This window comes from Fringilla coelebs (assembly GCF_963513975.1).
Source record: "Fringilla coelebs genome assembly, chromosome: 16".
Classification (NCBI taxonomy): Eukaryota; Metazoa; Chordata; class Aves; order Passeriformes; family Fringillidae; genus Fringilla; species Fringilla coelebs.
In genome coordinates this window covers 2,755,889-2,770,908 of record NC_140042.1, presented here as the reverse complement: position 1 = coordinate 2,770,908, position 15,020 = coordinate 2,755,889, and the positions used below count along the sequence as shown (strand labels likewise).

Below are 15,020 nucleotides of genomic sequence, written 5' to 3'. Positions count from 1 at the left end.
AATTGGTTGCAAGATGAATGAATAAGAATAAAAATAAAACTCTGTGTCCAGGCTGTGATCTAAACATAGCGAGGGGAATAGAATAGGCAAAAATTCCCAGAGAGGATTGACTGTTCCTAAAGTGTGAATATTAAAGTCTGGAACACTGAATATGTGAGAAAATGTTTAAATTTTGCTTCAGTGTCTTGATCTGTGATCCAGTGAAGGCATTTGCACTTCATATCAAAAAATTTTCAATCTAAGTTCTCTAACTTTCCTGGTTTGGGTTTGTTTTTTCTTCTTTCCCCTGGTCTGCTATTAAGGTAATGAACACTGCAAACCTTAACTCAGTCTCTTCACTTTTGTTCATGTGTCTGTAAGGGATTAAGGATTCAAGAAAGCAGAGTTTTATTGCAGGAGCTGTCGCAGATTCCTAAGGCTCTACACAAGTGTTGCTTTCACCTTCTTTCAAGTCCTCTGAAGCACAGCCTTGTAAGGAATAGTTTGGCAGAGCTGAGGTAACACTTCTGGAGCACAAACACTGCTCCTGGGGAACAAAGCAGGTTTTGGTGGCAAACTTGGGCATGGAGGCAGAATTTCCCACATACATCTGTATTCTATAGGTAGGTGTATGTAGACCTGCCCAACAAGCACCATAATCTGTGCAGACTGAGAATAAAGTTGTCTCTGAAGAAGGTTTGGGTTGGAAAATGAAGCATACTCACCAAAAACTTCCAGTAACAGTTATAACATGTTAGAAAATTAAATACTTTCTCTTTTTTCCTCATGTGTCTATATGTTTTACACAAAATACGTATTTTAAAAGATGGGGAAATAAAGTAGGGTTGGTTTGGGAAGCTTTTACTTTCCAAATGCTACAAATTTGTACCTGATCAAACATTGCAGGGATTCGTAACTCGTGTTTGCTTTAAGACTGCCTTAAGAATCTGCTTCTTTGAGTTACTTGTGAACACCTACAGGGTGGCAACACCTTCCTTATGATCTTTTAACCTCCCAAGCCTCCCACTGTCTTGTTAGTGTTACCTCGACCATCTTTTCCCCTGTACCTTTGTGGTGGAGATGTTTTGCAGACTGTGAAAGGTAGGAGGTCTTTGGCTTATAAGCTTGTAGCTAAAAACCTCTCTGTTCTCCAAGTGCTTTGATATATTTAGTGTGAGCATAAGAGGCAAGACTCCTAAGTACCACAGTGGAAAACTTCTAAAAAGATGTTTTCCTCTTATCATATACAGTTAAATAAAAATTGTACTTCTAAAGCTATTTCTGAAATAGCTGCAAATACGGAAGGAGAGTTTGCCTCTTGCTTTCCCTGCACTATTGGCTTTGTAGGGATAGTTCATTTCCATTGCCATTGGTTGGTTTGAGGAACCAGTATCACATGAGGTTGAAACAGGTTTGTGGGTTTTTAGAGCAACTGATGCTCCTGCCCTGTGTGACCTTCTTGCTTTAGGTGGAGCCTGAGCTGGCCCAGGACAGCAGAGCAGGAGCTGTTGGACTGAGAAGTGCAAGAGCAGAACATCAGTGGATGTGTTCATTTTCTCCACTGCTGATGGTTTGATGGTAAACCAGTGATAAGCTGTTCTGACAGTTTGGGAAGATTTGAAGTGTCAGCACTCTAGGTTTTGACCTAGTGATGCCTGCTGCCTTCTTTAACTCATTTTGTATCATGACTGTTCACAGCATTGAGAGCAGTCTTTGAACTCTTGCCTTGCCTTAAAGGTGATCCCAGCCAGTTCCCCTGTGTGTGTCATGCACTAATGTTTGCACCCTCTTTTGCTGGGCTGAACCTCCTCCACAGAGGGTACAAAACCATGGCTGGGGCTGGGCCTGTGGGTTACCCCAGCCCTGGCAGCAATACAGGAATTGAGGGAATTCCTCAATTGCAGAGGAACCTAGATGCTGTCAGAGCTATCAGTAACTCTCTGTATGTGCGCACATCATTTATATTGTGCAGGACCACTCTTTCCTATCATTTAAAAAAGTGATTAGCATCTTCCAGAAGGAAAACATTCAAGGCCTGTTCTGGTTTCTGCGTGTGATTTTTGGAATATCAGAGCAAAAATAAAGGGGACAGACCAAGGTTTAGTGTGGATTGAAGGAAGACTAGCTGGGGATGTGAAGATGAGGGATTGTGTATGATGGGGTGAAAGATGGAGAGTGGGGTTCTTGAGGGTGAGGATAATACAGGAGGGAGGCAGGAAGGGAGCAGAATAACAGTGGGAGAGGGTGTGAAGGAAGGGGAAAACTCTTGGATAAGGAAGGGATGTTCCTGTATCTTGGGGGAGGAGAAGTGACAGGTTGATTCTGTAGCTGAAATCCTGGTTGAGTTCACTAAAGTATCCAGCCATAAGCAAGACCTAACTTGCCTTTTTAAAAAGTTGAATGCTGTTTTAAAACAAGCTGGTGACTGTATGGATCCGACTGCTTCTCATTACTCATTTGCAGTATTCTGTTTCATCTTAAGACTGTAGCCTCAAGAGATGTGAGCAGGGTGGGAGTATTATGAAACAAAGTAATTTGATTATTTGGGGTGGGGTAGGAGAGTGGCAGCTTTGTTTTAACTTAGCAAATTGTTTAAAAGCACAGACAAATGACAAGGAGACAGCTAATCTGGTTAAGAATAGCCGCTATGGTTTTTGATATTGATTTCTTTCCACACTCTGTCTTTTAACCTTGTTTTCTTACAACTTTTGAAAAGCCACCTTGAGCTATACTGAACAAATAGAGGATATGGATAAAATAGCTTCCTTTCAAGAGGTCATTGAACTACTCTTTCAACTCATCACTAAATTCCTTATACATTCTTCAATTTCTCTTCATTTCCATTGCAATAAAAACTCTTTAAGGTACGAATTTTCTGCCTTTTAGCCTAAAATGACCAGCTTTTACATGCTTGTTATGTCATGTGTTTACAATACATTTAATGCTTAAAGATTTATTTTTAGCTGGCTCAGTAAAATAGCTGGTTGCTGGAGTTGTTGTCATAGCAGCAATCTTAACAGATAGGCTGATCCTATTTAGCTTTTGCAGCCAACGAGCGGCCGTTAGGCAACAGTTTGACAGTTCTGCAGCATTTTTCTAAAGATGGAAATTGTGCTGGTGGTGGTGAATTTTTTTTGGCCCAACTTTAAAATATTTCTTTCTGTAGGTGTGTGGAGTTCGATTCAACATTTTCCCCTAACAACTTATGATAACTTTGAATACACAACATGTGAGATTCAGAATTTAAGTCTTAATTTGTAGGAGCTTGAAAATAAATTACATGGTGCAACATATTGCAAGCTGCTTTGATGATTTTTTTAAAAAGCCAAAAGTAGTCTGAGAGAAAAATGCCAGACTAGAGAACAAGATTGTGCATCATTTATTCAGCAGTAATTTTAAGTCGTGGCAGACTGGGCAAATATTACTGAAGAATTTTGTGGGTTGTTTTTGATGAAATGCACTGCCTGGGTTAGATGATGTTTTAGGATTTTAGTAATCCAAATTATTTTTTTTTTTTTAGTATGAAGAGAAAAGGGTCTTTCTGTATTGACAAGCAAAGAAATAGTATTTTCAGATTAGGCTGTAAAATCAGACATACCTCTAAGTGTTCTTTGTAGCTCTAAGCTGTTACAGAAGTTCAGTTGCCCTCAGACATAGGTCTGAATGCAGTTCTGAGATGAAAAGTAAATTTACTGCAAGGAATTTCTCCTGTCTGTAACTTCCAGTCAGAGGTATTGAACCTAAATTACTTTGTGTGGTTGAGTGAAAGAAAGACTTATTCTCAAAATTCTCCTAAGTCTCTTGTTAAACAGAGTAATTAAAAAACTATTGAAGTACTTTAGTTTAATGCTAAGAGATGAGTTTGGATGCTGTTGGCTTAGAGTGCTTCAAATATGATTAGGAGTCAAAAAGTCTATTTAATCTTCAGTGACTTTTTTTAGTCCTTAAGACTCACTTGTTAAAATACATTGCTATCATAGACTGTCATATCAGGGGTGCGTGCTTATTAATTTCCAATGAATCAGGGCAACTTTCCTCAGACCTGCCCATTCTGGGCAGTTTTGGGGAAACTTTCGTTGCTTTTAGCTCCTGGTCCAAACAAAGCCAGTCTCAGAATGGCAAAGGCAACTTTTGTAACTCTGGCTGGTATGGATTTGATACTATGCCACCGTTCTTTGGACTAATGTAGAAAAATCTAATGAGGGAATGTGGCAGAATCTCCCAGCAGAGCAATGAAATATCATATACCCACACAGATTTTAAAGTCTAAGTTATATTACAGCTTTTGAGAGCATCAAGGAGGCTGGTGCTGTGAAAAAGCAGAGTTCTTGCAGCGGTCCCATCACCCCAACTCCTTCCTCTTCACCACTTAATCTCTCTGCTGGGCAGCTCCTTTCCCCGGGTTCTGGTGTTCATCCGAATCATGAGAGCTGCTCCCTGATAGGACTTGGACAAATGGAGGAGTTTGCTGTGTTATGTCCAGCTGCTGGTTTTGCACATGAGGACAGAAGAGTTTCCCTGCTGTTGTGCAGCATTCCAGGGTGAAAGGGAAGGGCAGCCATGAGAGCTGTACCTGGGCTGGGGGATGCTTCTGGCACTCACAATCTGTGTCTGTTTTGCTGTTTCAGGCAAAGTCGTGCATTTGTCATATGTGTGGTGCCCACCTGAACAGACTCCACTCTTGCCTCTACTGTGTCTTCTTTGGCTGTTTTACAAAGAAACATATTCACGAGCACGCGAAGACAAAGCGACACAATTTAGGTGAGTTCTCATCCCAGTGGTGCTCATCATCCTCTCTGTTATTCCTCCCCATTCCAGGCCAGTAAAGGGATATTTTCTTGTACTTACCTCCTTAGGCAGAGATAATTTTATTTGGGTTTTGGGTTAGTCTGGTGGTACTATTCTAAACTTGGTGCTTAAACTTCCATTGCATCACTGTTAAGTTTATCTTCACAGCTTAAAATTTCCTTAGTATCTTGGTATTTATGAATTAATGTCATATATAAAAATGTGAGGAGGCAGAGTTTTTGGGTTTTTTTCCTAAGTGTTAAAAATTGTGGGTTTGATGCCTGGTACTAGAACATTTATTTCAGTAAACTTTTTTTTTCAGGAGGTCATGTTCACTTCTTTTATTACTGAGGAAAACACCCATCATTTCTATCACAAAGAGGGCTAATTAAGTAGCAATCAGAATTATTTAAACTGCTGAAGTTTGGAGGCGGGGGGAGTTTCTTCATTTTTCTGTGTTGGCTTCTTGTTTCTATTGGGGTCAGTAACCTAAGTAGTAACAAAACAGTTTAATTCATATGGATTACCTTTCCCTCAACAGTCTCATAAAATGCTGGTTTCAAGGCCAACAAGTTGTTCTGTTCTGTCAGCTTTGATGCTATTTCATGTTCAAAACCAAAAGCCTTTGGTTTTGTTTCAAATTACCTATTGCTTATAGTTCAGAACATTATTGAGTTATAATTCAAAATCCTGATCTATATTAAAATTCTGGTTTAAAATGGATTAATATAATATTTCTCCAAATTAAAATATGTTCTTGGTGGAGTGATGTAAGAAACAGGAAAAAAAAGGCATTATTTTATGGCAACAATTTCATGGCATAAATTTTCTCTTGACCAGCATGGCCACCATTCCTAATTTAATTTACCCTAAAGTGTTTATGGAACAAACTGTCTTTATTTTCCATGAAGACAGAGAAGCTCCAGAAGGCCAACAGAGCTGTGTATTCCTGTGCTTAAGAAATGGGTGTGTAAGTTTACTATTTATGGAAAAGATTATTTAAACCAGCAGATCGTTATAGTTTCTTCCTCCATATGTGTCAAGAAAGAAAAAGATGAGGCTCAGTAGTGGTATAGTTTTAAGTTTGTAAATGTCTTGAAAAATAGAATACTGGAAAATAGTACTGAAAATTCCATCATGGTGTGGCTGAGAGCTCTGGGACTGCTCAGCTCACAGGAGAGGCTCTGGGGAACCTCACTAATACCTGAAAGAGGGGTTAAAAAAGTGTCCTGGCCTCTTGCCAGTGGTGTCCAGGAGGCAAGCAGGACAAAGTGAAGTACAGGAAGTTGTGTCTGATTATCACAAACTGAGGGTGACCAAGGCCTGGAACAAGCTGCCCTGAGAGGCTGTGGAGGGTCTGTCCCCAAAGACATTCAGAGTCTCTCTGGACACGGGTCTGGGCAGCCTGGATGTGCTGGATGACCCTGCTGGAGCAGGGGCTGCTCAAGGGGACCTCAGAGGTCCCTACCAACCTCAGCCGTTCTTTGAAAACTGAAAAGACCAACTCAACCCTGTGTGACATCTTTTAGTTGCTTTTTGCAGAGTGTCATCTCAAAGAGCTTTTAAAAGTCAATTCATTAGCTGAATTTTTTTGGGAATCTGTACCAATGTGGAAGTGCAAATTATTTGAGGTAAACTTGAAGAATTTCTGGTAAAAGGGGTGTGTGGGTGTGTATATATATATATATTTATATATAAAACAACCTTTTGTGCTAATAAAAGTTTATGGCCACATTTAAGGTTTAAAAAATACTGTGCTAAATTGAGACTATCAGCAGTATTTACCTGTTTATCTGTGGACACTTTGTAAACACTGCAATATTTTTACCACTAAACTCACCATATTTATGGAGAACCTTTTAAAAAAGCTTTATAATTGCACACATTCTCAGCTGCTGTTTATGTGTTTGGGAAGCTTAAATTCAAGTTATTTTTTCTGCAAGACAGAATTTGCTGTTGTCTGCTGTAGTGAACTAGCTTCTGTTTCCTTAAAGGAAAACCAAAACTGGATGGTGGAGGAGGGAGATTTTTAAAAATGCTCTTGCTTTAGGCACTGTTGTGGTTATTGTCCTGGTATTAGACAATTAGGGCTGTGTCAGAAAAGGTATGTCCCAAAAGGAATAGCCTTTAGATAAAAAGGGCAAGAGTTAATTAAGCCAAAGCACAAAATACTTTACTGAATAATCCCAAAAAGGATTCTTCTGCAGCTAAGTATAAATTACTTGGTGCACAAATAAACATAATGTGAAGATTGTGCAAGTGACTGCTTGATTTCTAGTTCTGGAGATTCCTTTCTCTCTGTTTTTTTAATGTATATTTTGGTGTTTCATTTCCAGCTGCATGTGAAATGAGCTTTGAAAATATTTTTGTAGTTTTACTAGTGCTTTTGGTTGCTTTTCCTGCTGCAGTTTTAGTTGGGAAAATAACGTCTGATAGGCAAAAACAAGTTAAGTGCTTTGAAATTTCAAAACGAAGAGGAATTATTTTAAAGCACTTGGTGACTTTTTGCTGAGCCAACATCAGTCTCCATGGAGACAGGCAGGAGCTGCACAGTTGATCACAGTTGTAAGAAATACCACGGATTTCAGCTGTAACAGCTGTCTGAGCATGGCAGGGATGTGTTTGCAGCTCTCTGCCGTCTTTCAGGAGGCTCCAGCATCATATTCCAGAGTGGTTTTAAATACATCCCTTGCTATCTCTGCCTGTCTGAACCATCTGAATTAGGCACTCACAATCTGACTCTACAGTGGTTCCTGTGCTCTTGAATCTGCCTCTCTGGTCAATGGATATTATTAATGGTGGACCTAATTTAATGTATTCTGTGAGGTGGGGATGTGGGTGATGGGTAGGTAAGGTAAGATCCAGCTATAGGAGCTGCTTTTTCTCATCTCTGCATTGCTCAGTTCCTCTCAGTCAGCCTCAGGACAGTCTGATACTCCCACTGGGCTCTGTGTGTCTTTTGTGAGGAGTTGTGAAATGGTGAGAGCAAAGTCCTTACTGAGCTCCTCTGGGATTTTTCCTGGGTTTGATCCTGTCAGATGTTTCCTTTTCCCCACCTGTAGGAACCGGAACAATTTTTACTTTTCTTATTGAAACTCTTGTGTGATTCTCAATATCATCATCATACTTCACTTTTCCAGTTCTAATGTGTCCATTTCTGGTGCCAGCCATTTGGATTAAGACAGTTTGTTGTGCTAATGACTTGCATTCTTAGTTAATACTTCCATGACTCCTATTTTGTGCTTCTTAATCTGCTGTTCAACACAGAGCTGATACTGTTACTTGGGAGTTAAACTCAGGGACTCCAGAACTTCTTTTCTTTTGGTGTTACTTGTCTGCCTCTTTTGTGGGTGGAGTTTCAGTCTTGGTGCTATTGCCTATTTGCTAAGTAACTTGAAATCCTTCTGGAGCTATTTTGATTATCTTAAATGAATGTGTGCCATCAACATACTCTGTCATCTTCCTAAATAATCCTTCCAAATCAGGTTCATCACTGGGGAATCTGCTGGTGAATTCTATCCTTGTAAAAATTGGTGGTCTCTTCCTTATCTTTTCTACAGCTGCTCAGTGAAGGAAAGTACACAGTAACTTAGTCCCAGAGTAGCAGAAGCAGGAAGATGTCTGTGAACAGTAGCTCTAAAAGAGAAGAGAGATTGGTACTATAAAGTTCATCTCAAAACTGCAGCTGTGGTTAATTTATCAGTTTCCTGATTGGGACTGAAAATTCCTAGGCAGACACCAAATGAAGTTTTAGTATTCTTTCTGAGTGAATATTTTCTGTTGTTATTTTTTTAAATACACACATACTCGTAGCTGCAGAAAAACCCACTGCTATAGGGCTTACAATCCATGTATTTCTGAATGGGGTCAAGGAGCTGGAATTAATATTCCACTCATAACAACTTAACATAAAATGGTTTGACACGCTGTGGTTCCTGTAAATTAACAGTTAAAAGCACATTTTCTATCTAGATTCCATAGGGACACCAGGACATTTTTTCTTCATCTTATCTTTCCTGGCTTGGATTCATATGGAGTTGTAGGATGATATTCTAAACCATCACAGAGTGTGCAGCACAGGGGCTGCCCATTTGGCTCCTGGTGTTAAGTGGTCTGCAGGATAACATTGGGTGCTTGCCATGTTTGGATTGCAGACAAAATGAATTTAAACATTAACATTCTAGATCCATATGGGGCCAATAGGCATCTTGAAGACTGCAGAGCCACAAAAACACTTCTGGCCTGTTGACTCCTGGTCTGAAAAAAGAAGAAAAAGCAGCACTAATGGAATAGTTGTACCTCGAGTATTAGGAGAAGATACTGAATGTGAGAGGGAAGGATAATGCTTGACTAAGACTATAGTTTTTAATGTGGATTAAAAGATTTTGGAAACAGAAGGAAGTTTGGGGGTTGTTTTTGTTTGTTTGGTTGGTTGGTTTTTTTTTGTTTTGTTTTGTTTTTTTTCCCCCTGACAGTTAATATCTGGAGTTCTCAATGGCTGGATCATAATTTAGCAGGAGTAGTCCCTTTTCCACCTCTTTTGCTCCCTTCTTACCAGTTCAGGAATTCTGAGCTGTGGTGCAGGTTCCAGGTGCCAGGAAATCAGGAGGCAGGCAATCACATGCCTGCTTTGTGCTGATAGATCAGAGACAAGATCCAGTGGAGAACTGGCTGAAGTTTTACAAATCACTTCTTGGGAATCTGAGCCAATTACCTGGAATGGGTTTAATGATTAACACTCAAGGTGAGAAATCAGGGACCATGAATTAGCTTTGGATGTTGGCTTAAAATGGTCTGAAAGAATTGCAAATTTAGCCTCCTTTGTTACAGAAGTTGAAGAAAATGCAGGTTTCTTGCATTGAACACAGACTGTGTTGATTTGAGGTTGATAATGTGCCAAGACTGAGTAACAGAAATTCAGAATGGAATTAATTTCAGTACAGGTAAAAACTGACCTGAATTCTGAGTTGCTGCTGGAGGTTTTTTTTCTACTTGAGTGCACCCAGTGATCCAAGGGAGATGATACCACAACATGATTCACAAATATCTCCTATCTGATGAATGGTATCAAATATTATGGTGAAGTATCCCATTCCCAGCTGAGCAAAGTCAGTTCTTTTCACCTGGATCTTTCAAAAGCTGAACATCCAAGGTTTTTTGCCTGGGTGAGACATGAACACTCTGGATGTGGCGCTCTTCTCTGCTTTTGTTGTATTCCCATCATCTCTAACATTTTCACAAGGACATCAGTGGATATAGTTGGAAAAGTAAGTAAAGCACTTGGGCTTAACTAAAACACTTTACTTGGCTCCCAGATGCAGTTTGAAGACTTTTTGCTGCCAGATTTAAACTTTCACCCCAGAGCTGTTGCTTTTTAAAACTTAATGTTCCTTGCGCCAGTAGATAAAGTTGTTGTTGTTCCTGCATGATCTTCTGTGCTGCCTCCTTGTTTCTCCAGGCTGATGGCTTTATTTTTAAGTGAAATCTAAAATCTATTTTCATTCGTCTCTTGGGTCACAGCTGCTTATAATTTTGTATGTAAAGGAGTCTGAGGAGATCAGACTTTAAAGGAAGGGAAGCTTGTTGTCAGGATAGAAGGTATAAAAGCAGAGAGAAATGTTACATTCCAAGAGGTCTTTTCATTCTTAAATTGCTCTGCCTGTGATCACCAAGTAGGTATTTTGAATTCCTAAACCAGGAATCTAGATTGATCAAATTTAATAAAATGACATTGTGATTCTTTTAAATTGCTTTTGGTTCTTCCTTGTGAAAAAAAAAAGGTGGATTTCTACTTGCTGTATATTTTATTTTCCAAGGATAATAAATTCTGCATGTGTATTAAGCTAAAACTGAAGTTCACTGATTTCATTCCACTGTACTTTCCTGAGAGAAGGGTTGGAGTAGTTTTAGGAAAAGCAGGTCCTGGAAGTTGGGAGTAGCAGCCAATCCACAGGAGTTCCCTAAAAGAAATGTTCATTGTGAGGAATGTGAGGCATCCTGGCAGGCTTGGCAGTGGGTTAATCCAGAACACCTGGGCATTATTCCTAGGTTGGTAGTTCCCAAACTTTTTATGAATTTCAGGCCTTTCTGTTAGCTTTGTGATCTAAAATATCAATGCAAATACCAGTGCTGAAGTTTGCTACGTGTGCATTCTCATGCTTTACTATCGTGTTTTTAATGGAATTTTCTGGCCAGGTGTTTCAGTTTGGGATAGAGCTTCATGGCACTTTAGTTTAAAACAAAAAGGATTTAGCCTAACAAAGAGGTGAAATTTGTTTCAGTCCCCCCAGTCCTTTGAGGGAGAAAGTTTTGTGTGGACTTTGTCCTTTGGGTGTGGTGTAACTTCAGTCAGTGCAAAGGAATTGCTTGCTTGGGTAGAGTTTCTGCCAGTAAAACAGTCCCTTCAGTGGTTCCTCTGTTCTTCTTCACCTCAAGACAACCAGCATAAGAAAGTTTAAGTGTATTTCAAGGGAAAAAAATTCAAATTACATTAATCTGAAACAATTAAGTCCCATACTTTGCTAGTGGACTCTTTCTTTTCCTGAGCAGCCGTGTTCGGGTCCGTGCTGTGGCCAGGCCTGTGTGGCTGCCTTGTCACTGGTGCTTGAGGTAATTTGTCCAAAACCCCCTGCAGTCATTAAAAAGACATTGGAGGTGTTGGCAAATGTACAACTGCATTGTTGCCATAAGTGTGTTGGAGAGAGGATATTTCCTCAAGAGTCCTTAATCAGGTGCTGGGCAATTACAGCTTTAACTCCACCAATGTTTCTGTGAAACTTTCTGATCCTTTACACCAGAAATTCCTTCTGCTCTCTTGTTGGTTTAGATCTTGACATCTCTATTTCATTGCTCAGGCATGTAAATCCAGGAAGAAAGGAAAAGTAAGGAATCCTCTGAGCACAGCTATGCCTACATTTTCTGATGGTAAATTGTAACTATTAGTGCTCACAGAGTCCTTTTTATTCAATATTCTGCCAGCCCTGTTCTGTTATTTAGGGGCCTGTTGGTGGGATGTTTTAAAAGTACGTGGAGAATAATATTTGGGTTTGTGTTTTAAGACCAATATTTTGGATTTTCTGCAGCTTTTTTTTGTAGAAAACTGTGCAGAAGTGGTAATGCAATCAGTAGTGGAGTAAATATTGTAGAACTCTAATACTCTATAAGTTATGATGTACCACCCCTGCATCTGCATAGTGTTTTATTGCTAATCCTCCACCACAGCTCAGAGTCTTGTCTCCTTTTGGAGTGTTCTGCTAGAGGAGTTTATTCAGTCCTCTGGGCATCAGGGTGAAATATTCTGGTGTTGGGACATTACACAAGGTAATGAAAATCCTGAGTTTGTGACTTTATAGGAGGTAACAGTCCTTATCCTCTTCCACAAACTGAGTGGTCCAAAGAGGCAAAACAGAAGAATGGAGCCCATCAGCAAGATAAAACTGTTTAAAATAACTGGGTTTATTGAATAATAGGAGGAGTAACAAACAGTTGACATAATCATTGAAAAGGTGATTTTAAAAGAGAGGAAGGAGAAAAAAGAGCAGCTTGTAACAGACTAAAGGAGAGGGACAGCAGGTTGTGGAGGGGTGGAGGCTGTTGAAGGATGGAGGAGAGGGCGTTAGAAAGGAACTTTACCAAAAAACCTCACCACATGCACTGCCCCACTAACAGGGCAGCACAGAGACTTCACCTGTGTTTGCCTGCTAAGATCCATGGCAGAATTCCTGCTGCATGGCATGTGGTTTGGCTTATTGAGCACTTCAGAGTAATTCCGTGCTGTTTCTTGCAGGCTGCCTAATGTGGTAATGGTTTCCTGTGTTTAAAACAAGTTTCCATTGCAGTAAGACTATTCTAATAATGCTATTATCTGGAAATAAAAGGAATTGAAAAAATAAATGAAAGCTCTACACTTGAGGGAGAAGGGTGATGTGTTTCTTAGCTGTTTGCTGGTGTAGATTGTGTTTTAGCAAGATTTGTTAGTGGTCACAGATTTTTAACTTTCCTGTGATTGTGGCTTTTTTTCATATGTGTGTACTGAAAATCAGCAGTTTACTATGATTACTTTGCACTTTTTCCATAGTATATGTTGGAGTAAAATGAGATTTCTCAGTTAGGTATTTATTTTTTTTCTTGGCTTTCTTTTGTTTAAGGTTGTGCAAGAAAAATATTTTTAACATTGGTCAGTGTTCATTTGTTTATTCTGAAAGGGTGTGTGAAATCAAAAATTGAGACAGAAGTAACCTGTGGCATAAACTACCCTGGAAAACCTTTCCCCTAGAGAAATAGCTTTGAATTTGCTGTGCTGTCTTCTGTTGGAGCCTTCATCTGTATTTTAACTAGATGCTTCCTAATTATTTTAATGGCCTTGAAGAGAAATAGCTGAAGTCTTAGGAAAAGACAGTTCAGACTCATATATCACCTCTTACAGGGCTGGTTCTATGTGCATTGTAGTCAGTCACTGTCCTGATGCCTCTTGGTAACTCAGGTGTTTGAAAGGTAAATTGTGGGTTACAAACAGCCTGAAGGCACCTGGTGCTTTGTTGTCCTGCACAGTTTTCTTGCTGTGCCAGAAGCAACTGAATAACTCACACTGAAACTGGAAAAATGTCTGGGTTTTTCTCTTTTTTTTTTTTTTTTCCCCCTTCCAGATTCTAAGGTACAGATTTTTCTTCTTTTGTGGACTGCTTGGAAGAAGGAGTGCCTGACTTGGAAACCTGCTTTAAAATGCCTTCTGGTTTATGAACTCACATCTTTTTTCCTCCTCCCCAACTTCCCTTCTGTTTTGCAGCCATAGACCTTTTGTATGGGGGTATATACTGCTTTATGTGTCAAGATTACATATACGACAAAGACATGGAACAAATTGCCAAAGAAGAACAACGAAAAGCTTGGAAATTACAAGGTTTGGTTTTCCTGCCTGAATTTCTTGTTTCTGTTTTTAATCATACCTGTCCCTCCCATTTGTTCAGTGGCAAAAAAAAAACACTAAGGGGAAGAAAGAGCTCTTTAGAGAGAGTAGTACAGCCATGGGAGAGAGATGTTCTTCCTTTCCAGGAGTCAGACTGTGGGTTTAACACGTGCACCACACCTAATTGTAGCAAAAATATTTTATCTTTAATTGCAAAAAAAGTACAGAAATATCTAACATTAATCCAGCAAAACTTGCATAATATCAAAAGTTAGATCTGTATTAGGTAGAGAATGTAATAGTCTGCTCTTTAGGCTTATTTACATGGTACAGGCAATAAATCTGTTCCCCTCACATGAAATGCCACCCTTGTGTGTGATTTTTTTTAACTTTTTTTTTAAATAGATCATGCCAGCTTACTTACCCACCTGTGCTTTCAGGGTACACGCACAGTATCTATGTAGAAATATTTACACACAAATATATGTACACACATTTGTTTTATTCAGTTTGCTTTCCCTAATTTTTTCTTTTTTAGCCTTCACCCCAACAGTGGTTTCTCACTACCAGTGTACAATGACAGGTAAGAGGCGTGGGCTGGCGACGCACCTCACTAACAAGCGTCCCTTTGCTGATTATCCTGCCATTTTAGACATGAATCACAGTTAAGAATGCCAGTTTTATCGTGCAAATCGTTTTCCTCTTGTTTGGATATGTTCCAATGATTGAATAATTGCAGCAGACTTGATTTCATATGCTCTTTCCTTGATAGAATTCCTCCAAAACAAACCTCTTCTCTTTTTTTTTTTTTTTTTTTGCTTTGTTTTTGGTTTTTGTTTTGGTTTTCTTGTTTGGAAAGGAAATATCATTTATTCTAAACTGAGTAGTTTGTAAGCATCAGTTTTAAAAGCTTGTCATCTTCCATTTCCAGTGGCCTCTGGGGGGGTATGTTTTCTTAAAGTGGGAAAGTCTGTATTTGAAGACAGATGACTTCTGTCTAGTAATGTCTCTTCTGGAATCCATGGCATCCTGTTTCAATGTGACAGCCTTAGTCAGGGCTGATATGACTTCAAACCATTCTTAACCTCATTTCCAATTTTAAAAATAGCAGCTAACATCGTATTAACAAGAGCTTTTCTGCTGGCTCAAAAGATAGCTGCCTTCACTTGGTTCCTACTGCAGATCCCAGTCTGCTTCCTGCTTGTTCCCTCTTTGAGGGAAGGGAGTCAGAGGAAAGGAGGATAGTGAGTCCTAGAACAGGAAATACACCTTAAAATCTTCTAGCACAAAGTGCTCGTTTTCAAAGCAAGACAAAATGGGAATAGGTTTAAAAACCTTTTATTCAAGC

General features: G+C 39.4%; 1 protein-coding gene across 2 annotated transcripts in view; it reads left to right on the top strand.

Moving 5' to 3' along the window:
* Positions 1-15,020, top strand: part of USP22 (ubiquitin specific peptidase 22) — a 90,760-nt gene that overhangs the window by 27,475 nt on the left and 48,265 nt on the right. For both annotated transcript variants that reach the window (XM_084216619.1, XM_084216618.1), the window contains exons 2-4: positions 4,608-4,740; positions 13,553-13,666; positions 14,211-14,255. In XM_084216619.1, coding sequence (XP_084072745.1) covers positions 4,608-4,740; positions 13,553-13,666; positions 14,211-14,255 — 292 coding nt within the window. The remainder of the gene's footprint in view (positions 1-4,607; positions 4,741-13,552; positions 13,667-14,210; positions 14,256-15,020) is intronic.